This window comes from Populus alba, chromosome 19 (assembly GCF_005239225.2).
Source record: "Populus alba chromosome 19, ASM523922v2, whole genome shotgun sequence".
Classification (NCBI taxonomy): Eukaryota; Viridiplantae; Streptophyta; class Magnoliopsida; order Malpighiales; family Salicaceae; genus Populus; species Populus alba.
Genome location: NC_133302.1, coordinates 2,827,595 through 2,853,320, shown reverse-complemented (window position 1 = coordinate 2,853,320; position 25,726 = coordinate 2,827,595). Strand labels below are relative to the sequence as shown.

The 25,726-nt window shown below is 31.5% G+C and overlaps 1 protein-coding gene, 1 long non-coding RNA gene and 1 pseudogene across 2 annotated transcripts; 2 read left to right on the top strand and 1 right to left on the bottom strand.

The window, feature by feature from the left end:
* Nucleotides 1-5,364, bottom strand: LOC118045272 (phosphatidylinositol 4-phosphate 5-kinase 1-like). Its single transcript, XM_073406965.1, has 6 exons — nt 5,360-5,364; nt 4,670-5,060; nt 732-797; nt 445-638; nt 200-319; nt 1-103 (listed from the first exon to the last, which is right to left on the bottom strand). The coding sequence occupies exons 1-6, from the start codon at nt 5,362-5,364 to the stop codon at nt 1-3; spliced, it is 879 nt and encodes a 292-aa protein (XP_073263066.1).
* Nucleotides 5,365-16,268: 10,904 nt separating this feature from the next.
* Nucleotides 16,269-17,132, top strand: LOC140955010 (uncharacterized). Its single transcript, XR_012168738.1, has 2 exons — nt 16,269-16,668; nt 16,794-17,132. It is a non-coding gene; the product is annotated as an uncharacterized lncRNA (long non-coding RNA).
* Nucleotides 17,133-18,856: 1,724 nt separating this feature from the next.
* On the top strand, nt 18,857-25,018 carry LOC118045278 (disease resistance protein RUN1-like; annotated as a pseudogene).
* The last annotated feature ends 708 nt before the right edge of the window (nt 25,019-25,726 follow it).

Sequence of the window (25,726 nt, the reverse complement as noted above, 5' to 3'; positions counted from 1 at the left end):
TCAGAAAAGGAAAATGCATACCGGCCTTCCATGACCCAATCCATATTGGGCAGCAAATGATAACCCCGCATCAATGTTTCCTCGTGATGTGAATTTCTTTTTTCTGATACAGAAACACAAAACCAAATTAGCTCAAGGTCGATTGTTGTAAATTTTTAAGGTAGCAGAATTATAGGATAAAAGTAATTTACCAAAATGCTTGTCATTTGGCGACATCATCTCCTCACTAGAGTAATCATCACGGAAGTGAAGACCAATTAGAAGACTATAATCCATAATTCTCTCTGCTTCTAAGAATTCACAGTCCCTATAAATTTGACTGAGAAAGAAAGAACAGAAGACAAACACATGTTAACCTCTCAAGATTAGTGCCTCACCAAAGAACAAGATAAAAGATGCAAAACTTAGAACAAAATGAAAAAAGTGCAATGTTGTGGAATCTACCTAATGAGTTCATTAAACCATGAACGTTCCAGGAGAAATACAAAGTTTAGATCGAGGTCCTTAAGTGTGGTTGTTTCATCAATTTCACCCTCAAGCTTGTTAGTCGTGCGTCTATGAGAAGAGCCTTTCAAGTCAAAGCGTTTATGGATACGGTACTCAGAACAAAACAGGTTTCCCATTACAACAAAACGAGTCTGGAATTACATTGCATTGTGAACAGTAATTAGAATATGATTACATTATGTAGAAAGAACATCTCAATGAAAACTGCACCGTCATGATTATACCTTCTGACCTCCCACTGGCTTAACACAATGAACACCAAAGAACTTCATTACCAAGGAGTTCTTGTACTGGCAAACATGTTGGTAGTAACTTGGAAGCATCTTAATAAAAACTTGAATATGGTTCACAATAGGTGTTGTAACCCATTTTCGGGTCCCCAAATAAATGAAATAAAATAAATAGCCGAAGGAGGTTAGAAAAATAACAGGAGGCAGAAGCGTTCAGCAAATGGTCAGAAAAATCGGTCAAGGAGGTTAAAAAATACAAAGATGGATTTTTGATAATATATTCTTGAATGATGAGAGCCCTGTTGGATAAAAAAATTGATTTTTGAGGAGAAAAGTCCAAATTTGGAGGTTTATGGACTTAATTGGATTTTTAATGGAATTTATAGAGGATTTGAGTGAAAGAAAAATTGATTTTTAAGTCAATTTGGGCTTTAATTAGAAGAAATTTAAGTTCTGGGGCCAAATTATAATTTTTAGGAATTTATTAAGTCAAATCAGGGGCATAATTGCATAAATATTGAAGTTTAATGGCCAATTAGGGATTTAATTGTGAAAATCCGAAACCAGGGACCAATTTGGAAAAGGTGCCTTAAATTACTGTTCACTTTCTTCCTCAAAAACCTGCCTGAGTGACTGCTTTCCAGGCGCGTTTTCCGGCTCGTGTGGCCTCCAAATCCGACACAACATACACCAACATGTCCACATGAAACCCCTTTATCCCGGAGAATGGTCGGGTCGGGTCGAAAAAGTTATAAACGGCTCCGGTGAGTGGCTCAAAGTGGCCACCTCGGGCAGTTCACAGCCTGGAGCTGCCAAATTTGGCAGCTCGAGGTGCACACTTTGAGCCAACGGTTGAGATGCTTCCCAACTGAATCAAGGGCTGAAATGTTTCCCCAACGTAGACAAGATTACCCTCTTCTACAGCCTATAAATAGAGTCGGATTTGATGATCTGAGGGTGGAGAAATTCGGGTACAAAGTCAGCCAAAAACCAGCATTTTCACCCAATTTCTGCAGATTTTTCTTCTTCTTTCTCCCTTCCTCTGCAACAGGAAACCGACGCCGTCTTCCTCCAACTCCACCACTGCAACCACCGGCTGAACCACCTCATCACAGCAGCCACAACCCCCTTCGGCCAAGTGAGCCTCTCTTCCTTTCTTCCTCCTTCCTTTTCCTTTCCTCCTCCTCTTCTTCTTCTTCCTCCTTACCTACTGTTCACTGCCTGAACAGTAGGCGTGAAATATAATTCACGTCCTACTGTTCACGCAGGACGTGAATTATATATATATATATATATATCTGTGTGTGTGTGTGTGTGTGGGTGTGTGTGTATTATAATTTTATAGAATAAAAAAATAAAAAAAAAATCTTTGCATATTATATGTATAAAAATAAGAAAAAATATTTTGAAAAATCTTTGAAAAATATTATTTATTTTCTGCATATTTTTGTCAAAGTGGTTTAATGTTGGTTTGTATTTTTATACCGTAAAGATACAAAACCAGTGTTAAAAATACCCGGTTTTCGTCAAAATATCAAAGATTTTCAGAATAAAAAATGTTTTTGCTTTCAAAAAAATTCTAAAAAGTCCCTAAAAATGTTGTTGATTTTTCTGCATATTTTTATCAAAGTGGATTAGTATTGGGTTGTATTTTTATACCGTAAGGATACAAGCTCAGTATTAAAATACCCGATTTTCGTCAAAACAATAATAATAATAATATTTTCAAAAAAATTATTTTTGTTTTAAAATACGGCCTAGTCTCTCCAATATATATATATAAATATTATAACATCATATTTTCACGCAACAAAGGAAATTTTCAAAACAATATATGTATTAGCATGCATTTTGGCTTTAATAACCAGTTTATTCAAGCCATGAGAACTAGGCCAATATTTCAAAAATTTTAAAAATCTTTTTTTTGTTTTCTTTTAGTATTTGGGATTACGAATTTATACGTAAAACGTTTTCCTAAATATTATTAATGAAATTTTGGTATGGACGTTAGAACGGTTAGGATTTTACCCGATAAGATAAAGTCTTTCTTACCGAGGAGGATTTTTCTTGAACCATAGATAGACCAACAACTAGGAAAACACAAAAATACCTTAGTTTTTATCAGACAATAAAACAATGCAGCTTACCTTAGGTAGGGCGTATTTGGGGTGCTAATACCTTCCCTTTACGCAACCAGTCCCCGTACCCGATCTCTGAGACTAGTTAGGGTTCCTAGTGACCAAAATACTAGGTGGCGACTCCCATTCCATTTTCTACCAATAAAAGACAATATTTTTGTTGTATCTCCATAGATATAGATAGATTTACATTATAGATTAAGAAAATGGAAACAAACATATTAGATTTTCGCCGCGACGCCGCATACGTGCGACAAAATGGCGACTCCACTGGGGACCTTGTAGACTAAGCTTTGTTTTTGTCTGATTTGTTTGTGTTGTTGTGTGTTTATTGTTAATATGCCTTTCCTTTTATTGGCGTATTTATTTTTATTTTACGCATATTATTTATGCATTGTATAAAATTGTCTCATGCATCACTTGCTTTTATTTTTTAGAAGCACACACAAGCCTTAAGTTAAGTGGGGAATTAGCGATTTACCCTAAGACTATCGGTCAGGGTTTAAATGCGTGAAACACCCAACTCATATCCGAGTGCCTGCTTGGTAATGGCGGGCATACGTGTCTTAGCTATTCCTTGCAACGCCCCCATACTGTCTTTACGAAGAACGTCACTGGGCATATATGAGAACCTTCAAGACTAGATAGAAAAAACTACCCACTCTCACTTGATAAATAGAGCTTGTGCTTAGGTTATGTATCTTTGTTTGCAATGTTATACTCATCGCACATCACTTGTGCATCACATTTTCATCACGCATTTTGTTATCATATGCATTACAGATCGTGAAACATAGGTCCCACACCCAGAGTCCATCAAACTCGTTTAAGATCAAGAATGGAGAATGAAGAGAGGGCCATCCTAGAATCCCGCTACCAAAGTGAATTGGAAGCCGTAAGGAATGAAGTGTCTCGAATGACCAATATACTTGAGCAACTTTTAAGAGCCAAGAACGGGGAGGGAACATCTACCCAACCACCTATAGGAGCATCGTCAGTTCATGTCCCGGGGGTATCTCAGAACTTGGGGGCAGATTCAGTGACGGGGCAGCATTTTGCGCCTGCCATTCCCATTCAGCCCCCTCAAGCTCACATTACTGTAGATGGGCCTTCCGATAATAGGTCCACTGGATTTATGAACAATGACAAGATATCAGCCTTGGAAGAAAGGTTAAGAGCAGTCGAGGGAAATGACTGGTTTGACCCCATGCGAGCGTCTGAAATATGCTTGGTACCAAACATCACGGTACCAAAAGATTTCAGGATACCGGAGTTTATAAGGTACACTGGGTTGGAATGCCCAAACACTCACCTTCGATCTTATTGCAATAAGATGGTTGAGGTGATTCATGACGATAAGTTACTGATCTACTTTTTCCAAGACAGTCTATCAGGGTCGGCGCTAAGTTGGTACATGAGGTTGGATAATGCCAAGATCAAGAAATGGAAGGATTTAGTTGAGGCTTTCCTTAAGCAATACAAGTTCAATTTGGAAATTGCTCCAGATCGAACGAGCCTTATGTCAATGGAAAAGAGAAGCCAAGAATCAGTAAGGGCTTATGCGCAAAGATGGAGGAACGAGGCCATGCATGTGCAACCCCCTTTGATAGAAACGGAGATGGTGACTTTGTTCGCCAATACATTCAAGGCACCCTACTATGAGCATTTAATGGGTAGCTCATCTCAACATTTCTATGATGTTGTACGCATAGCGGAAAGAATAGAGCAAGGGATTAAAGCTGACGCATAATTGAGCCATTGGAGACAAAGGGTTTTATCGGAAGAAAAATGAACCCCAAATTGACCAGTAAGAGAGTACTTGATACCCAGTTGAAGATTAAGCATCAAATCATAATTCTTGTGCCCTTTTGAAATTGTTTGTCCTTGTTTCTTATTAACCTCACCATCAACAGAACTACAAGGACTTCTACCTGGCTGCAGCAGCTGCTGCTGCACATTACCCTCACATCCACCTCCATTATCATCATTACCATCTCTATAAAACATAGAAGCCTCCATATTATCAACAATATCACAAGTAATATCACCAGCCTCCCCATCCAACTCCCAAATACAAATCCAAGGAAAATTCCCATCCACTGATGACCTCTTCCTCCCTCCCCCGGCCCCAACTACTGGATCCAACGCCACCCCTTTAAAATCCTCTCCACCACCACCAAGAACTCTCCCAAACCATTACCCCTTTCAATCTGTTGGCTATTTGACGAGCCTTGGTTTCTTGAATCTGAAAGGATGTTAGAGGCTAAAAATCCTTCCACGGAGCATTTGTGATATGAAGTCTCTTGAAACTTTGAATATTTCAGGGTGTTCAAGACTTGAGAAGTTGCCAGATTACATGGGTGATATGGAATCTTTAAATAAGGTGCTAGTGGATGGAATTGAAAACGAGCAAGTTCTCTCTTCAATTGGACAATTAAAGCATGTCAGAAAATTATCATTGCATCAGTTTCTATAAGAACTCACGTCATCTACATTTTGGCATCCACCAATTTCTTCTTGATTTCAGCAAGTGTTTTATATTGAAAACGTGTGATGCCGAAAGCTTTCATGGATTGGAGATTAGTGAAAAGTCTTGAACTTCCTGATGATGATTTTTCTAATCACGCAACTAACTGTGTTGATTTTAGAGGTTATCCTCTGTAGAAGAATTGGATCTATCACAAAATAAATTCTCTAGCGTGCCTTCTGGGATCGACTTCCTTCCCAAGCTAGGGACCTTGAGTGTTGTTGGATGCGACAATCTTGTATCAATCTCAAATCCTCCCTCAAATTTATACTGTTTGAATGCACTTTATTGCAAATCATTGAAAAGAGTAAGAATACAGTCAAAAGAAGAAATACTTATAGATCTAAATGATTGTCCTTTATTAGAAGAGATTCAGGACATCGAAGGTCGCAATAATATTTTCTAGTCTATTTATGTTGATTTCCCCAGGGATTCATCAAATAATTTCTAGAAGAGCCTTATTGAGGTACTATTTATGTCTCTCTTGTGCAAAAATAAACACACACATTGATTAATTTTTAAAATCTCAGCATTACTTGAAATTAATATATATTTATACAGGCATTGGGCGCCAGTTGTTATCGGTATTTTATTTACAAAATTCCTGGTGAGATGCCAAATTGGTTGAGTTATATCATCTTTTCTTATATTTCCCTTGTGATTTAGAGCTCATTTGAAAACATGGGCCAACCCGCGTTTTCCAAAAAATATTTAAAAACTATTATAAAAATTAATTTTTTTGTGTTTTGAATCGTTTTGATATACTGATCTCAAAAATAATTTTTTTTTAAAAAAAAAAAAACATCATTTTTGCATTTCGGCAAGAAAAGCAATCACAACCATACTTCCAAAAGGTTCTTAATAATAGCGTCAACACATGAGCAATGAAGTAACTATTTATTTCCGAAGCTACAAAAACATAATCTCGATTTAATGTTTTTTCGTAAGAATAAATATTTCATTTAGATATTATTATTTTATTTCTTTTAATTTAAAACATTAAAAATTATCTTTAATTATTTTACTTTTCTTATTTAATTTTAAAAATTAAATATCATCTTTAATAATATTTTTTTTTATTAAATATTTAGAGTATGTTAGATTTTATTATTTATTTATTTTATTTTATGATACTATTTTTATTATTAAATTTAAAAAATTAAATGTTATCTTTAATAATTAGATCTATCCAATCTCACTTAATTAAATCATTATTTTATTGCTAGAAAATTAAGAGTCTTTTAAGCCAAAAGAATTGTAGGAAGAGCTAAAATTAGCAAGGAATATTTAGAGTTTATTTGATTTTATTGTTTATTCTTTGATTTCATGGTAAAAATTTTAAATTTTGAAAAACAAAAATTGAAGACTTATATGTTTTGAACTTTTTTGTTATATATATATATATATATAAAAACAAAAAACAAAACCAACAGTCACTAACATAATTTCGTAAAATCACTTTAGTTTATTTGAAAAATATATTGAAAACTGATTTTTTGTTTGTTTACATTAAAAACAAAAATTGAACAATCTTTTTATATTTTACTTCAAATATGATATTTTAAAACAAAAATGAAAACGACGTGAAATTAACCATTTTAATTATAAAGTAAGTTTCTTAATTAAAACTGAAAGTGAGTTAATTTGTAATAACATGAATTTTGTTGGTTTTTCATGGAACGCAATAGGTCAGCACTGGATGCAAGAGCCTTAAAAGATAGATCATTGATCATTTACAGAGAGATGCTTGAAGTTAATTACTCTAGATAAGTATTGGGCTTTTCAGATTTCTTTCTGACAACTTATTCATGATGGAATTTATACTTTTTCATTCTTTTTAATCACTTCTCGATATTCTTAACAAAAAGATGAAAACCTTGATCTTAGTTAGAAATAAATTGGTTTTCCGGGAAGATATTATTTGAGTTGGTTCTTCAACTTTTAGTGTTATAGCTCAAGACAATTGATAAAAACTACCAAGACAATTTTTGAGACAGTGAGCATGAGTTGATGTGGACAATCTAGCTATTATTGATATGCAGTTCAGTAACCTCAAATAACTATGGAAGGGAAAAATTGTCATTGACTGATTTAATTGGAAATTATTTGCGAGAAAGCTAAAAAGAATTAGAGTTTTTTAATTTATAAAATTATAATTCTAAATTCTAAAAAAAAATTCAATTATTTTAAAAATTATTTTAAAAAATAAAACATCAACTATTTATATAATAGATAAATAAATTTATTAAAATAAATTGAGCATAACTAGTAAAATCAAGCAAATAATCCAAAAATAACAAGAAAATAAATATATTTCCTAGATCTGATTTGAGTATATTTTTTTATCTTGATTGACTGCCTTGTCAAGTCTTTATTCAATATAAACGAACTTTATTCTAAAAATCTGTTTGATATTTCTTCATTTATTAATTTACTCAACAATAATTTGTCATCTTCAATAAAAATTTTAGTTTATCTTCCGAGTAAGACAAACCCTGTATTTTAAAATACTATTGCCAAAAGATCCCCTTATATATGGATCAAGACAACGGTATCAATCCCATGGTAGTAATAGAATAATTTTTACATAATTCTCAAGTTTAGTAGAATAGTAGTGGATTAATTTTTTTAATATTCAAAAATATTAAAAAAAAAATACTGTGTAGCTGTTGGTATAAATGATATTGCTTTTGAAAAAAAATTAAATTTTTATTTATTTTTTTATCTATTATAAATTAATATATTTTTAGTATTTTCAAATAATTTTGATATATTGATATCAAAAATAATTTTTTAAAAATATATATTATTTATATATATTTTAATATAAAAAATTATTTAAAAATCAATCACAATAAAAAACCAAGCTCTAAAAGGAGTAAAAGTAGTATATCTGTTATGACTATTTATTATGGGCTATGCATGACATGGAGGGCAGCCTCTAAAATGATCCAATCAGTCAAATATGCCAAGCGGTAGGCCTAGCTGAAGAGAAATTTGTTGCCCAAACCTTGACTAACCTCGCATGTCTAAGAGGAGACTTTGACTCCAAAACTAGCAAGTAAATTTCCTCGTCTTTTGTTTAATTTTTCTCAAGATGAGGAAATGGTTGGATTAATTTTCATTCACGAAAATCAAATTTCTCTTAATGGGATCTTGTCCAAATCAAGCCTCGAGAAAGCATGTGCAATTTATCTGCTGGGAAGTCATAACTTTTTGCCTAATCAGTCTCTTTGGGAAATTTATACCATTTGATTTTGACAGTATCAGATTGGACAATTGCATGGAAATGGTCTTCTTGGTTTACCGTGTGAAAAATCAATATTATTGTCCGGGAGGGAAGTAATGATTTTTTAAAAAAAATTATTTAAAAATATATTAAAATAATTTTAAAAATCAAAATATTTAAAAATACTTAAAAAAATATAAGACTAAAAATTAATCTAAATGTTTTTGAAAAATAGTTCAACCAAAGTGATAAAGTGATCAATATCGATTACCTTTTATGTAAGATTATCTTTTATCTTTGACAATTATTGCATTGATAATAATTTGCAACAAAACATTCTTTCTCAATTTCCTTTTTTTTTTTATCATGTTAGTAGATGCTAAATGATGTTTGTTTTTGTGTTTTAAAAATATTTAAAAAAAATTGAGATTTTTTTATTTACTTTAAATTAATATTTTTAGATAGTTTTAGATCAATTTAATGCGTTGATTTTAAAAATATTTAAAAATAATTTGAAGGTCTTTAAATAAAATATTTTTTAGAAAATCATGACCCATCATCACTGGGTATCGAAAAAACAATTATTGTTGATTTAGCCTCATCTTCTCTGCTTGTAAAATTGGGGCAGATTATGAACTTAATCGAGCAATTACTGCTCGAAATTCCTAGCAATTTACAAAGGAATTTTCCTTGTTCTTTCTCTGTATATTATTAGAAAAACTGTCATTGACTGATTTAATTGCAAAGTCTTTTTAAAATAAAAAATATAGAGAGAAATAAAAATAATAAAAAAAAAGAAGCAAAAGGAAACAACCCCCATCTTTCTTGTTCCCTTTCCCTTCTTTACATGGCGTCCTCAATAAAAATAGCAAACACCCCATTTGAATATATAATTAAAGAAAGAAAGAAAGAGAGGAAAATTCCTTCCTCAATACTTACCACTACACGCTTCAGAAATTCCTTGCTTTTTATTTTCCTCTACGTACGTGTTACCTTTTACCTTTTATAATTATGATTATTGCATTGCTAATAATTTCCTTGCATTTATTTAATATTTAATTAAAGAAAGAAAGATGTTGAACACTTTTTTAGTGAATTCAAAATAACAAAATAAGGTTGTTGAGGTTTTTATTGGAACCTCGCTCAGGGATTAATTAACAAGAATAAAAAAATCTCTGCAAATTATACAAAATTTATTATTGAATCATTGATATTTATTATTGATCATCAATATTGAATAATGGCTTATTTTTCTAGCATAAATAAAATTGATAAAAGACATGATTACACAATTAATGGTGAGATCGGTTATAAAAATGACTAAATTGAGGTTTTTCAATTATCTTTAAACGTATCATGGTTTTAATAGGTGGACAGTACATCCTATTATGTAAATTATAAAAAAATATATTTATTTTTCTGATTATATAGAAATAACAAATTAAATAATAGCAATAAGTAAATAGGAATTAGTTTGAATAAATGGTACCAGTTCCTATTATAATATATCTAGAGAAGAAGTTCGAAGAATAATAGAATGAAGTCAAATATCCTTACATAATGCTAGGTTTTAATATATAATTAAAAAAATTTCCATGAACCAAATAATAAAAATATTGTACAACTTTTTTGAATGAATTATTAACATAGAGGCTTATATTTGAATATATTATTTGATTAGTCCACTTATAGGTTGACTCTATTATTCCTGCCATGCATTGCCAGGAAATTTCACTAGAAATTTCTAGTAATTTAAACAGGAAATTTCCTGGTGATAAACCTGGAATATGATTTTCAACTTTCGTAGCATTATGTAAGGATATTTGACTTCATTCTATTTCTCTTCTTTTCTCATTTTCTTGGCATGCGCGCAGCTACCTCGAGGAAAAAACGTTTCAAATACGGAAAATAAAGATAAAAGTGGAAAATAGAAGCGGGAAAAAAATTCCCAAATATCGACAAACATGACAAGAGAAGCTTGATATCTTTTCGTCCCTTGGTATCGTGTGAATGTGGATATTATTTCAGAATATCAATTCAACCGTACTCCAAAGAACACTCATACTCCAATATCAGCAACCACCACGAAAGTTACCACTCTAAATTCTTTCACAATTATTACTTAAAAAAAAAATGAACTTTTTTTTTTATTATACGCCATCAGCAACTACCTCAAAATTACCACTCCAAATTTCAGCTCAATATCGATCAACATGTGGCTAAGTAATAGATGCTTATAATAGGGTGTTAATCTGCAGAACTTGCAAGTTCTATTAACACGATTCTATTTGTTGTTATCCACTTCGATTTTCATGCTCTCGCATTTACTATATATCTTTAAATATTCCTACATTGAATTAGAAATCAATTTTTTTTAACCCTCCTAACCCAGTTGCTATTAAGGTTAGTTCTCCACCTCCATGTTCTTCCTTTTCAGGCGTGGCATTGGTCTTTAGCTACACTTAGTCAATAAAAGCTTAGCAGTTTGATACAAAAGCTCATGGCCAAGTAAGAGATATTTATTTTGGATGTAATAAATATTCATATTGGAACATAATATTCATCTCTCAAATCCCTAATCCAGTAGATCATATAAATAATTGTTTTAATTAATAACTATAAGAAATAAAACCCCTTACTAGTTGATTACTTGAATAAAAATTCAAGATTGTCGAGCAAAGTAAATAAATTAATTAACCAGGGTTACTAGAGGAGTTATTTGCCAGGATTGAGTTATATAACAGTTTATAGATGTCGTTTACATATTTTTCAAGTTTCGTAGAATATTAGTGGAATAATGTTTTTAATATCTAAAAATTAAAAAATACGGTGTAGCTGTTTTGTATAAATTGTAAAGTAAAAGCACAGAGAAAAAAACGGTGCAAGACAGAACAATAATGAAGGACCTCACTAATGTTAATGTGTGGGACCCAGTTGTTGCATCCACCACGAATGTTCCAGCTCAATATTTACCAGTACTACACGCTTGAGAAATTTCCTTGCCTTTTTTCCCTCTCCGTACTGTTACCTTTTACCTTTTATAATTTTGATTATTTCATTGCTAATAATTTGTAAGAAAGATGATGAACTTTTTTTAGTGAATTAAGTTTAATTATAGAAAATCCTGTGCAAATTATACAAAATCCTGCTTTAAGTTCTTGGAACCTCGCTTTGGGATTAATTGGTGAGAATAAGAAAATCATAGATATTTATTATTAATCATAGATACTTATTATACAAAATTTATTATTAATCATAGATATTTATTATAGGTCATCAATATTGAATAATGGCTTATTTTCTAGCATAAACCATGTTTGAAATAAAATTGATAAAAGACATGATTACACAATTAAAGATTGGATCATATATAAAAATAATTAAATTAAGAGTTTTCAATTATCTTTAAATATATCATGGTTTTAATCGGTGAATGGCACATCATGTAAATTATAAAAAAATATTTATTTTTCTGATATATATATATATAGTAACAACAAATTAAATGATAATAACAAGAAAATAGAAATTAGATTGAATAAATATCAACAAATTAAATAATTAAGTTGATAGCTTTTGATTTATCTCTATCATTCTGGGCAAAAGAAGGGGCTGCCAAGCGCAGCAACCCTGCTGCAATGTGTAGCAGTGTGTGAGAGTAATGGGAGTGAGTTTGAGTGAAGTGATCCTCCTTCTTCACGTGTATTGTAACCCTTTCTCTATATCTCTAATAATATTAGCTCTTCCCCCGTGGATGTAGGCGGTTTGCCGAACTACGTTAAATATTGTGTCAATGTGTTTAGCCTCCAATAAACAACTATCAGTACATCACTGGTCGGATTCCCCAACACTTACTTAGTCCCTGTTATTTATAGAGCTTATAATTTAGTTAAGTAAAAAAAAGTTTAGCAGTTTGATACAAAAGCTCATGGCCAAGTAAAAGATGTTTATTTTGGATGTAATAAATATTCATATTGGAACATAATATTTAACTCTCAAATCCCTAATCTAGTTGATCATATAAATAATTGTTTTAATTAATAGCTATAAGAAATAAAACCCCTTACTAGTTGATTACTTGAATAAAAACTCAAGATTGTGGAGCAAAGTAAATAAATTACTTAATCAGGGTTACCGGAGGAGTTATTTGCCAGGATATTTTGAAATCCAGTTGAGAAATTTCCTTGCTTTTTTTCCTCTACCGCTCTACATGTTACCTTTCACCTTTTATAATTATAATTATTGCATTGCAAATAATTTGCAAGAAAGATGATGAACTTTCTTTTAGTGAATTAAGTTCAATTAAAGAAAATCCTGTGCAAATTATACAAAATCCTGCTATAAATTCTTGGAACCTCGTTTTGGGATTAATTAGCGAGAATAAGAATATTCTGTGAATTATACAAAATTTATTAGTAATCATAGATATAATATTTATTATAGGTCATCAATATTAAATAATGATTTATTTTCTAACATAAACTATTGAACGGAATTTATATATAAAAATAATTAAATTGAGATTTTTCAATTACCTTTAAACATATCATGGTTTTAATTAGTGAACTGTTCATCATATAAATTATAAAAAAATATTTATTATATATATATATATAGTAATAACAAATTAAATGATAGTAACGTTATTATAAAGAATATGTTATACTCATTGTCAAATTGGATGAGTTACCGTGGAGAAGGATGCTCATTGTCAAACTGCTATTCCTATCACATTATTATAAAATTGGATGAGTTACCATAGACCTAACCCCTTTCAAGCCTAGTCCCCTGGTAAATGGAATGATGGTCCCATAAATAGCTTTTTCTCTTTCTAGTTTGATCTCCAAGCAGTTTGGTCTTCCTCGCTGGACCACCTTAGCACGAGAATCACGCTAGAGGATTTAAAAATAGTTTGAAGTATTATTAAACCTGATAAAAATAAATAACTGATAATAATATAGTTGGGATTTAATAAAAAATTCATTAAAAAATCGCTTAAAAAAAACCAAAAATTAAACAACCGATAATAATATAGTTAAAATGATAAAATATTGTTTAAAAAACAATTTGAAACCAATTAATCTTTCAAAAAAAAAAACAAAAAGAAACATGCGATGAAAACCAATTCATGAAAAAGTAATTGGATATTAATTTAGACTAAAAGGATGAAATAATAAAAAGGGTATTCATTTTATTGTTCAAAGGAAACCGCCCCCATCTTTCATGTTCCCTTTCCCTCCTTTACACGGCCTACTCAATGAAAAAGCAAACACCCCATTAGATTTTCATTATGAGAGTGAGAATGAGAGAGAGGTAATTTCGACTATACAGAGAACTCGACTGGACAGAAAACTTAAAGATAAAATAGCTTTGATTTACAACCATGGCTTCAAGGGGCTGGAATAGAGTTTGTTTCTATGTTTAAAGGTCCCACTAATGCATGTTCTCCACAAACTACCCCAAATCCGCCACTACAGCTCAAGTAGCTTTGAGTCATTCCATCAAATAGGAATTGAATGACACGTATCAGGTGTTTGATAAAATTCCTCAGCTGGGAAAGAAAAAAAAACCATGTTTAGAATGCTTTAGTCCTTTCGAGTGGAAAGTGGTGTGAAAGTGGGAAGTACTGTGAGAGCTTTATGCCACTTTCTATCTTAGATGTAATTGCTTTGGCAAAAATAAACAAATAAAAGTTAGTGTTCGCACTGCTTTAGCCCAAGAGTCTTCCATGGTTGCCTTGGATTGATTGACAAGAAGAAGTCTGAATGTTTTTAGAAAAAAACAGCCTTCATTGCTTTTCAAAACCAGTCTCTGAATCAAAATCTTTGTTACTTCGACTTCAGTAATGTTACCGCGTGGACCCAGTTATTGTGGAAACTTTGCAAAGGATCTCGAGGAAGAAAAATGATTGCATTGCTAATAATTTGCAAGAGAGAATTCTTTCACGGAATAGAAAAAAATATTATTTTTAAAATAACAAGAAGTAAATTTAAAACTACTATTTTTAAAATAAAAAACTATAAATTCCTGATAATATTGAATAAAAAATAAAATACAAAAATTATTCTTTTCAAGTAGAAAAAATTATAGAAGTTTAATAATTCTGAATATAAAATAAATAAAATTTCTAAACTAAATAAAAATATTTGATAAAAATATTTTCTATCCCAAAACTTCTTATATCAAAATCTCATTTATCATATTTTATTGATAAATAATAAAAGACATGACATACAATTAAACTATGTTTGAAATAAAATTGATAAAAAACATGACATACAATTAATGATGGGATGGTATATAAAAATGATTAAATGGAGATTTTTCAATTACCTTTAAACATATCATGATTTTAATAAGTGAACAATACTGTTAAATAATATATTTATTTTATTTTATTTATTAAGGCTAGAATATTATTTTCAGCTTAATATATATATATATATATATATATATATAAGCTCTTTGTATTTAGATTAAGCAAGAACAATAATTCAAATCAATTAAGGAGAATTCTAGCCTCATTTCTTTTAATATTCATATTTATTTTTATGTTAATTGAATTATTTTAACAGATACATCATGTAAATTATAAAAAAATATATTTATTTTTCTGATATATATATATATATAGTAATAACAATTAAATGATAGTAACTAGAAAATAGAAATTAGTTTGAATAAATGGTAGCAGTTTCTATCATGATATATCAAGGAAGAAGTTCGAAGAATAGAATAAAGTTAAATATTCTTAATTGTCGCATCTGACATCGTGGCGTCCCTAAAAAATTAATTTAAAAATCTTTAGAAAGAATGGATTTCTGACATCCTGTTCTTTGATGGGCATATTCTTATTTAAGGAGTCGCCACCTAGTATTATGGTCACTAGGAACCCTAACTGGTCAACAAGATTCTATGGTTCGGGACTGGTTACGTAAAAGGGACACCCCTTAAACGTCCTGCCTGAGGCAGGCTGCATTGCTCGTTTCGTCTTAAATTGCTAAATGTTTATTTTTTTTTTATGTGTATGAAAATTTGCTTACAATATTCCTGACTCTGGCGCCAGTGAATATTAACTACAAATATTTCCAACTCTGGCGTTGATAAATATTACGTAGCTAAAAAAAAAAACAAATTTAAATCAATATTTTTTATTACTAACTTTGGCATCAGTAAATAAACACATAAAATAAATTTATTTTTACGCATGCACATTTTTTATTAAATGAAAATAAAATACAATGAATAATATAAATTTAAATCAGTATTTTTATTCCTGACTCTGGCGTCAGTGAATAAACCAATAAATTTATATTATTTTTTTTCTTGCTAAATAAAAATAAAATACAATGAATAATATAAATTCCGGTATTTTTATTCCTGACTCTGGCGTCAGTGAATAAACCAATAAATTTATATTATTATTTTTTTCATGCATACATATTTTTCTTATTTTTATTTTTCTGCCTTTTATTTTATTTTTTATTTTTCGCTACCTCTTTTTGATTTTTCTGTTTTTTATTTTTTATTTTTATATTTTTTTGGGCCAGCCACCCCATGGGCTGAGCTAAGCCCATTGAGCAGCACTGTGCAAGTCTTCTTACCTGGTCTGGCGAGGCGATGGCGGTTACCCGGTTTACTGTGATGTTCTTTGAATGAATACTGGTCTTTCTTTTGTTTGCAGGGACCTCCTCCTCTCAGTCTCTTCCCCTCCGTTCGTCTTCTGTTCCTTTTCTTTTTGTTTTCTCAGTCCTTGCGATGAAGAACAGAGGACGTTGCTGGTTTCTCCTTTCGAAATTGGGTCTCGTTCTTTGCTCTGTTTGTGGCTTGCGTTTTATTGGTTCTTGACTCTGTATTTCTGGGTTGAATCTTCAGCCTTGGTTCTGTATTTTTGGGTTGTGTTTGCGTTGTTCCGGCGACTTTTTTCTGGGTTTTTTTGTATCGGGTTTTCTTATGCAGGGACGTCTGCAGAGATGAAGGCAATAGCGGGAACAATTCTCTGTGTATACTGGATTCCCTTCCTCTCCTTCTCTCTGTGTATTATTTCTTTGCTCTGGGGTTTTTGCTTTTGTTTTGGCTCCAATTTTTCTGGGTTGATTGCTCTGCCTCCTCTGATTTTCGGCCCCCCTCCTGGTTTCTGGGTTTTCTTCTCCCTTTTATAGAGAAGCCAGCCCTGCAACCAGTCCTGTCTTTGCAGGACTGTGTTATGGAATCCATGAACAAGATTATCGGCAAGAGACGTGGTCCAAGATCAGATTTGTTGCAGATTATCAGCTCCCCTGCTGAATCGGAAGCTCTCCTGTTGAATCGGGATGGAGAAGACGCACGGCTGTTCCTTAGCAACGGTGTCGTTTTGGCTGGAAAACGGGAGTTTTCAATTTGACCCCTGAACTTGGGAAATTCGGCAATTGGACCCCTAAGCAAATTAAAATTTTCTTTTAATTTTGCCCTCTTTTGATTAATTTCAATTAAATCCCTAAATTGGTACACTGTTTACAAAACAGTCCTTAATTCCTGGATTATTCAATTAGATGCTTAATTCTTTCAAAATTGATCAATTAACTCTCAAATTACATCCCTAAACTTCAAAATTTATTGTCTTAACCCCATTGTCTACTATATTTAATTTTTATTATTTGTTCAAAAATTAGGTTATGACATTAATACAAAAAAAAGAGAACACATGCTTAATAAAAAAAGAAAAAAAAACACAGAAAGAAATAAAATATGTTTGTAATAAATATAAAAGATGGATGAAAATATTTAAGAATAAGAAAGAGATATAGAATCTCTTTGTAAATTTTCTACAAACTTCATTACAATTATATTATAATTTCTTCCCTAAAATTATTCAAAATATAGTATTAGAATTACATAATACTCGGTTTTAATATATAATTAAAGAGTCTTTCCTGAATCAAATAATAAAAATATCGTATAATTCTTTTGGATGAATTGTTAAGTAGGGACTGTTTGGGGTCCTGACATGGCTGATTTTATTTTAATATATTATTTGATTAGTGTTGACTCTACTGTTGCTGCATTGACGGGAAATTTCAGTATTCCATATCCTTGCTCTACTCTGCAGCTGACTTCTCTGTCCCATTGCTACCATTTCATAGCCAACTCTTTGTTATATTTAACTTACTCTTCTTTGCTTCTTTGCTTCTTGTTCGTAGCGATAACTTGAAAGCCTTACGTTCAGATAGATAATCATTGACCAGTTCATCCTATTTAATTTAGAAATGCAGAAAGAAAAACGCAAGCAATCCAAAGATGAAGAAATCGATTCATCCTCGCGAAAGAGAAGAAAAGCTGACCTCAGTAAGCCTATATAAAGAATACAATTAACCTCATTTCAATATCATAGCTTTGGAATTTCGAGTTGAATGCTTTAGTCCTTTCGAATGGAAAGTGGTGTGAAAGTGGGAAGTACTGTCAGAGCTTTATTCTACTTTCTATCTTAGACGTAATGGCTTTGGCAAAAGAAACAAATAAAAGTTAGTGTTCGCACTGCTTTAGCCCAACAGTCTTTCATGGTTGCCTTGGATTGATTGACAGGAAGAAGTCTCAATGTTTTTAGAAAGAAACAGCCTTCATTGCTTTTCAAAACCAATCTCTGAATCAAAATCTTTGTTACTTCGACTTCAGTAATGTTAGCGCGTGGACCCAGTTATTGTGGAAACTTTGCAAAGGATCTGCAGGAAGAAAAATGAAAAGCTTTTCAAAACCAATCTCATGCCAAATTGGTTTGTCTGTCCAGTACTTGAGCTTGCTTCTCCACGGCAGCAAAGTATTGTCATTGACTGATTTAATTGCAAAGTATTTGCAAGAAAGCTATATCAATTACAATGTTTTAATTTCTAAAATTATAATTTTAAATTGTAAAAAAAAATTCAATTATTTTTAAAATTGTTTATTGAAAATTTTGCTTCAGGAGCTGTCAAGATTAAGTTAAGTTAATCTTTATTTTCAGTAACAATAAATAGCTAAATAAATCTATTAAAATTAATTAAAAAAATAACAAGTAAAATTAAGCAAATAATCCAAAAATAACAAGAAACTAGGTCTGATTTGAGTATGTTTTTTTATCTTGATTGATACTTGCTAAGTATTTGCTAATCATAAATAGCATTAACGAACTTCAGAGTCTGTTTGATATTTTTCTAACTTTTACTATTTTACGTATTCCCGCAATAAATAAAGCCAGCAAAGGCAGATGTGTGTGTCTATATATACATGAACTGCTGATTCGATTTGAACACCCCATTTCTCCGATTCAATAACTTCAGTTGCAATAACTCTTTGTTATACAGAGGTATAGCTAACTCTTCTTTGCTTCTTTCTTGTTTTAATTTCATGTCTTTACCAATAACAATAATGTGAAAGCTTTGCTTGTTTCATGTTTAACTTCAGTTGCTATTGTCTTATGCTTTCTCATTATTAAGCTTAAATTGCTAATTGATTGTTCCTTCAATTCTGCAGCTGAAATGGCAGAGCCAGAGTCTTCTCGTTCTATACCAGAAGGGGCCTATGATGTGTTCTTGAGTTTTAGAGGAGAAGATACTCGCAAGACGTTTACTGATCATCTATATGCTGCCTTAGATCAAGCAGGAATCCACACTTTTCGAGATGATGATGAACTTCCTAGAGGAGAAGAAATCTCCGAGCATCTTCTCAAGGCAATTCGAGAATCAAAGATATCCATAGTTGTCTTCTCAAAAGGATATGCTTCTTCTAGATGGTGTCTCAATGAACTTGTAGAGATTCTGAAGTGCAAAAGGAAGAGAACCGGTCAGATTGTTCTTCCTATATTCTATGACATTGATCCTTCAGATGTGAGAAAACAGACTGGCAGTTTTGCAGAGGCATTTGATAAGCATGAAGAGCGTTTTGAAGAGAAGTTGGTGAAGGAGTGGAGAAAAGCTCTTGAGGATGCCGGAAACCTATCTGGATGGAGTCTCAATGATATGGCATATGGGTATTCCTTTTCTCTCTAAGATTCATTTGCAGACGTTTATGGAGTAATTTTACATTAAATTTTTCAATGTGAAGTTATAAAATATTTCTTTTTAGCATACTTAATTGACTTGCTATCGATGACTTGCCTTTTTTCTGTGAGCAGGCATGAAGCAAAATTTATCATAGGGATTATCAAGGATGTGTGGAATAAATTATGTCGCGAGTACTTAGATGTTCCTGAGCACCCCGTATGTATGGATCGGCTTGCTCACAATATTTATGACTTTCTAAGTGATGCAACAGATGATGTACGCATTGTGGGCATACATGGGATGCCAGGAATAGGAAAGACAACTATAGCAAAAGTTGTATTTAATCAACTCTACTATAGATTCGAGGGAAGCTGTTTTCTTTCAGATATCAATGAAAAGTCAAAACAAGTTAATGGTCTTGTTCCTTTACAAAAGCAACTTCTTCATGATATTTTAAAACAGGATGTTGCAAACTTCGATTGTGCTGATAGAGGAAAGGTTCTGATCAAAGAGCGACTTCGTCGCAAAAGAGTTTCTTGTTGTTGCTGATGATGTTGCTCATCAGGACCAGCTAAAAGCTTTGATGGGAGATCGACGTTGGTTTGGTCCCGGAAGTAGAGTAATTATTACAACAAGAGATTCAAATCTTCTTCGTGAAGCAGATCAAACATATCAGATCGAAGAATTGAAACCAGATGAGGCCCTTCAGCTTTTCAGCAGGCATGCCTTTAAGGACACCAAACCAGCAGAAGATTACATTGAGCTTTCGAAGAAAGCCGTTGGTTGCTGTGGAGGACTTCCTCTAGCTCTTGAGGTTATAGGAGCTTGTCTGTATGGGAAAAACAAAGATAGATGGAAAAGTGAAATTGACAACTTGAGCAGAATTCCAAACCACAATATTCAAGGAAAGCTTCTAATAAGTTATCACGCACTTGATGGTGAACTACAAAGAGCATTCCTTGATATTGCATGCTTCTTTATTGGTATAGATAAAGAATACGTCGCAAAAGTGCTAGGAGCCCGTTGCCGTCCCAATCCAGAAGTTGTTTTGGAAACTCTCCGTGAAAGGTCTCTGATTCAATTTCATGAAATTAAAGATGAAAGACAGTTATTTGGAAGGACGGTAAGTGTAACCATGCACGATCTATTACGAGACATGGGAAGGGAGGTCGTTCGTGAATCGTCTCCCTTGCTTCTTGGAAAAAGGACCAGAATTTGGAATCAAGAGGATGCATGGAATGTACTTCAGCAGCAGAAGGTAAGAGCTCAATGCATACATGAAAGCATAGTCATGCGTATTTTCTAGTCAAACTTATTACAAATAATTAAATGAAAGTTGTTGTTTTTTTTTTTAGGGTACGGATGTTGTAGAGGGTCTTGCACTGGATGTCAGAGCATCAAAAGGTAAATCAGTCAGCGCAGGAACATTTGCAGAAATGAAATGCTTAAATTTACTCCAAATCAATGGAGTACATCTCATCGGATCCTTCAAACTGCTTTCTAAAGAGTTGATGTGGATTTGTTGGCTTCAATGTCCTTTGAAATATTTGCCGTCTGATTTTACCTTGGACAATCTAGCTGTTCTTGATATGCAGTACAGTAACCTCAAAGAACTATGGAAGGGAAAAAAGGTGCGAAACATGCTACAATCCCTAAAATTTCTCCAGTATGTAATTTATATTTACATGTTATGAATTTCTATGATTAATTTTAATTATTTTGCCCTCTATTATAACAGATTCTCAACAGACTAAAAATCTTTGATCTTAGTCATTCTCTGAACCTTATTAGAACACCAAACTTGCACAGTTCAAGTCTAGAGAAACTAATTCTGAAAGGTTGCTCGAGTTTAGTTGAGGTTCATCAATCAATTGGACATTCAACGAGCCTCGTTTTCTTGAATCTCGAGGGATGTTGGAGCCTAAAGACTCTCCCTGAAAGCATTGGTAATGTAAAGTCTCTTGGAACTTTGAATATTTCTGGGTGTTCACAACTTGAAAAATTGCCAAAACGCATGGGTGATATGGAATTCTTAACGGAGCTGTTAGCCGATGGGATTGAAACTGAGCAATTTCTCTCTTCAATTAGGCAATTAAAGTATGTCAAAAGGTTATCATTGCGTGGATGCTGTCCGACTCCACCAAGCTATTCAAATATGAAACATTGGCTGCCAACATCTTTCACTAAATGGAGATTAGTGAAACACCTTAAGCTTTTTAATTATGGTTTGTCTGATCGCCTAACTAACTGTGTTGATTTTAGAGGTATGTTCTCTCTAGAAGTATTGTTTCTAAGAGGAAACAAATTCTCTAGCCTGCCTTCTGGGATCGGCTTCCTTCCCAATCTAAAGTACTTGGATGTTCATGCATGCAAATATCTTGTATCAATCCTAGATCTTCCCTCAAGTTTAAGCTTTTTGATTGCATCTTATTGCAAATCATTGGAAAGAGTAAGAATACCAATCGAGTCAAAAGAAGAACTATGTGTAAATATATATGAAAGTCTTTCGTTAGAAGAGATTCAGGGCATCGAAGGTCTAAATAATAGTTTCTGGAATGTTAGTGTTGCAAGACGCAGTCATTCACCAAATAAATTACAGAAGAACGTTGCTGAGGTACTATTTCTTTCAGTCTTTCTTGCACAAGAAGAAACACACAATTGGCACATACATTGATTAATGTCTAAAATCGCAGCATTCCTTGAAATTAATATGTATACATGCAATTATTATTATTATTATTATTATTTTATTTAAAAAAATAAATATCATCTTTAATAATATTTTCTTATTTTTCTTATTTAATCTAAAAAATTAAATATTATCTTTAATAATATTTTTTATTAAATATTTAAAGTCTTTGGTTTTCTTTTTTATTTCTTGATTTTATGATAATATATTTATACAGGCAATGTGCAACCGTGGTCACGGGTATCGTATTAACTTCAGTCTAGAACATGATTGAACTACATGAGATGCCAGATTGGATGAGCTACAAGGGAGAAGGAGGCTCATTGTCATTCCATATACCTCCAGTCTTCCATGGCTTAGTTCTTTGGCTTGAGAAGGGCACTCATCTTTACACACACACTAACATTATTATTATTATAAGAAATAAAAGCAACGGAAGAATATTGTTTAATGATAAACGAGCACAGATAGGAATACATATATTTATGGAGGGATGGTTAAGATACATAAGTAGAAGTGAAATGGCAATGGAAGATTACTGTGAAGATGACGAATTGGAACTATACATTTATCCAGAGCCAACAGAGTATGCACTGCGCATGGGTCATTATTGGAAACGAGGCGTTGAAGGATGTGGGGTCCATGTGATCGCAGGAAAGTCAGATTCATTTGAAGAGTCGGCAGTGGGAAGAGATACAGTGATGCCTTCACCACCGCTGTATCATCTGCTTCCTCATCCTCATCGTGGTTCAATTACAGCGTCTACACCTAAGCAATGGTGTGACTTTTTACTTGCGGGGCTGCAAAACCATGACATCGGTTTATTGCTTCTTGGTAAGAACAAATATTTCCTTTAGTTATTTTTATTCTATTCTATTTAATTTATGAGATTAAATATTATCTTTAATTATTTCATTATTACTATTTAATATAAAAATTTAAATATCATTTTAATAATAAAAAATTAAATATTTAAGGCTTTTTGGTAAGAATACATATTTCCTTTAGTTATTTCTATTTAATTTAAGAGATTAAATATCATCTTTAATTATTACATTTTTCTTATTTAATCTAAAAAATTAAACATTATCTTTAACAATATGTTTTATTAAATATTTAGATTTTCTTATTTAATCTAAAAAATTAAATATTATCTTTGACAATATTTTTTATTAAATATCTAGAGTCTGCTTGGTTTTTTATTCTTGATTTTGTGATAATATTTTTCTTATTTAATATAAAAAATAAATATTATATTTAATAATTAGATCTATCGAATATCACTCAAAAAATAAATTATATCTTTAATAATTATTTTTTGAAAAACAAAAAGCCAACAATCACTAACATAGTTTATTAAAATCACTTTAGTTTATTTAGGAAATATTGAAAACAGATTTTGTTTTTTTTTACATTTAAATAAAAAATTGAATAATGTTTTTATATTTTATTTCAAATTCAATATTTTAAAACAAAAATGAAAAAATATAATATTAACCTTTTTTATTATAAAGTAAGTTTTCTTAATTAAAAGTGAAGGGGATTTGTTTGTAATAACAAAATGCATATATAATCATGCACGGTTAACTTTATTTCCAAACTTGAAAGTTCTACTGAATTTGATGGTTTTATAGGTAAGAAGGAGCTGGATGGATGAGTTATTTTACATAGAAATGCTTGAAGTTACTCCAAATTAGTATGGTAATTCTTTTCCATCCGCTTTCAAATTGGACGACCTAGTTGATATTATCCATGATGTAATTTATACTTTTGATGAATATTGTTTCATTTTTTTTCTCACTTCTTCTATGTATTCTCCAAAAAATGAAAATCTTTGATGTTAGTTAGAAATGAATTGGTTTTCTAGGAAGAAATTATTAGTTGAGATATATACTATTTGAGTTGATTCTTCATTGTTTAATGTTATGATATATTTAAGATAATTGATGAAAACTAATAATACATAGGAAATTTCTGAAAGCATCCTTAATTAGTGTCATAAGTAAAGTCTTGTTAGTTTTGGCTATAAGATCTTGCTATGTATTTATGCATGGTTTTTACTACTTTTTGGCTTTTATTTATTTGTATATACAACTTTTGTTTTTCTTGTCAGTTTGTCATTAGCTTCATGGCACCAACATCAATTAATAATAAATCTTGGACTATTATTAAATAAAGAAAAAACATAAATATTGTTAAAACAAAAAACTTGAATTGACAATAATCTAATTTAGAAAATAATTAATTTATCCTTGTAGTCTAAGAAAATAGTATTTAATTCTTTTGTTTTTATATTCATGTATGATTTAATGTGTTGATTGAAATTGACAATTGAGTTGTTAGTCATAACAAAAGGCATGTACAATCATGCACATTTAACTTTCTTTTCAAATTTGAAAGTTCTATTAAATTTGATGGCTTTTTAGGATACAGAAGACTTGAATTGACGTGAGAGTACAAGATCATTTTACATGGAGATGCTTAGAGTTGCTCCAAATCAGCACAGCACTTCTATCTGACATGTTGATATGTATTTGTTGGCTTGAAGATCATTTTCCAAGCTTGGAAGTTTTATTGAATGCTCTTTGAAATCTTTTCCATCCGCTTTTATATTGGACAACCTGGTTGTTAATTATTATCCATGATGTAATTTATATTTTCAAGTGTTGATTGAAATTGACAAGTGAGATTAATTATTCACATATTGTTATATTGGTTTTGAGTTCAAATAAATGTTTAAAAAAAGAGTTTTTTCATGAATACAACCCTTTATGTATTCAATATCAATGATGGGAGATTTTAACGTCTTGTGAATGCATTTATTTATATATGGATGATTTTGTTAAGAATTGGTTGGTAAAAAACTTAATTTTGATATATAAACACCGAAGAGAGAACAATAAATAGCTAAGAATTGATGTGAAAAAAATAATTTATGTGTTAGTATAAGCTAATTGAAATGAAGATTAAAAAAAAAAGGAAAAAAGGAAAAAGAGAGACTAGTAAAGGGTCTTCTTAGTTAGCCGTATGGAAAATCATGTCATTTACGGGACAGCTGGAGAGAGTGTATTGATAATTTCACTCGAAAAGTTTTAGTACTTTACAAAGGAAATTTCTCCTATATATGAATTGAAAAACTATTTTGACTGATTTCTTGCAAAGTATTTGCAAGAAAGCTAAAGAATTAAAGTTTTTTTAATTTTTAAAATTATAATTTAAAATTCATTGACGAGTGTGTCTATATGTACATATAGGAACTGCTGATTCGATTTGAATATGTTATTTTATTGGTCTAATTCATGACTTGCATTGACTCAGAATTAGCACTAGAAATTCCTAGTTTCGTGGTGCTTTCTCGGCCTGCAAATGAATAGAAAGCATATCCTTTTATCCTTTTTTTTTTTATCGCGTG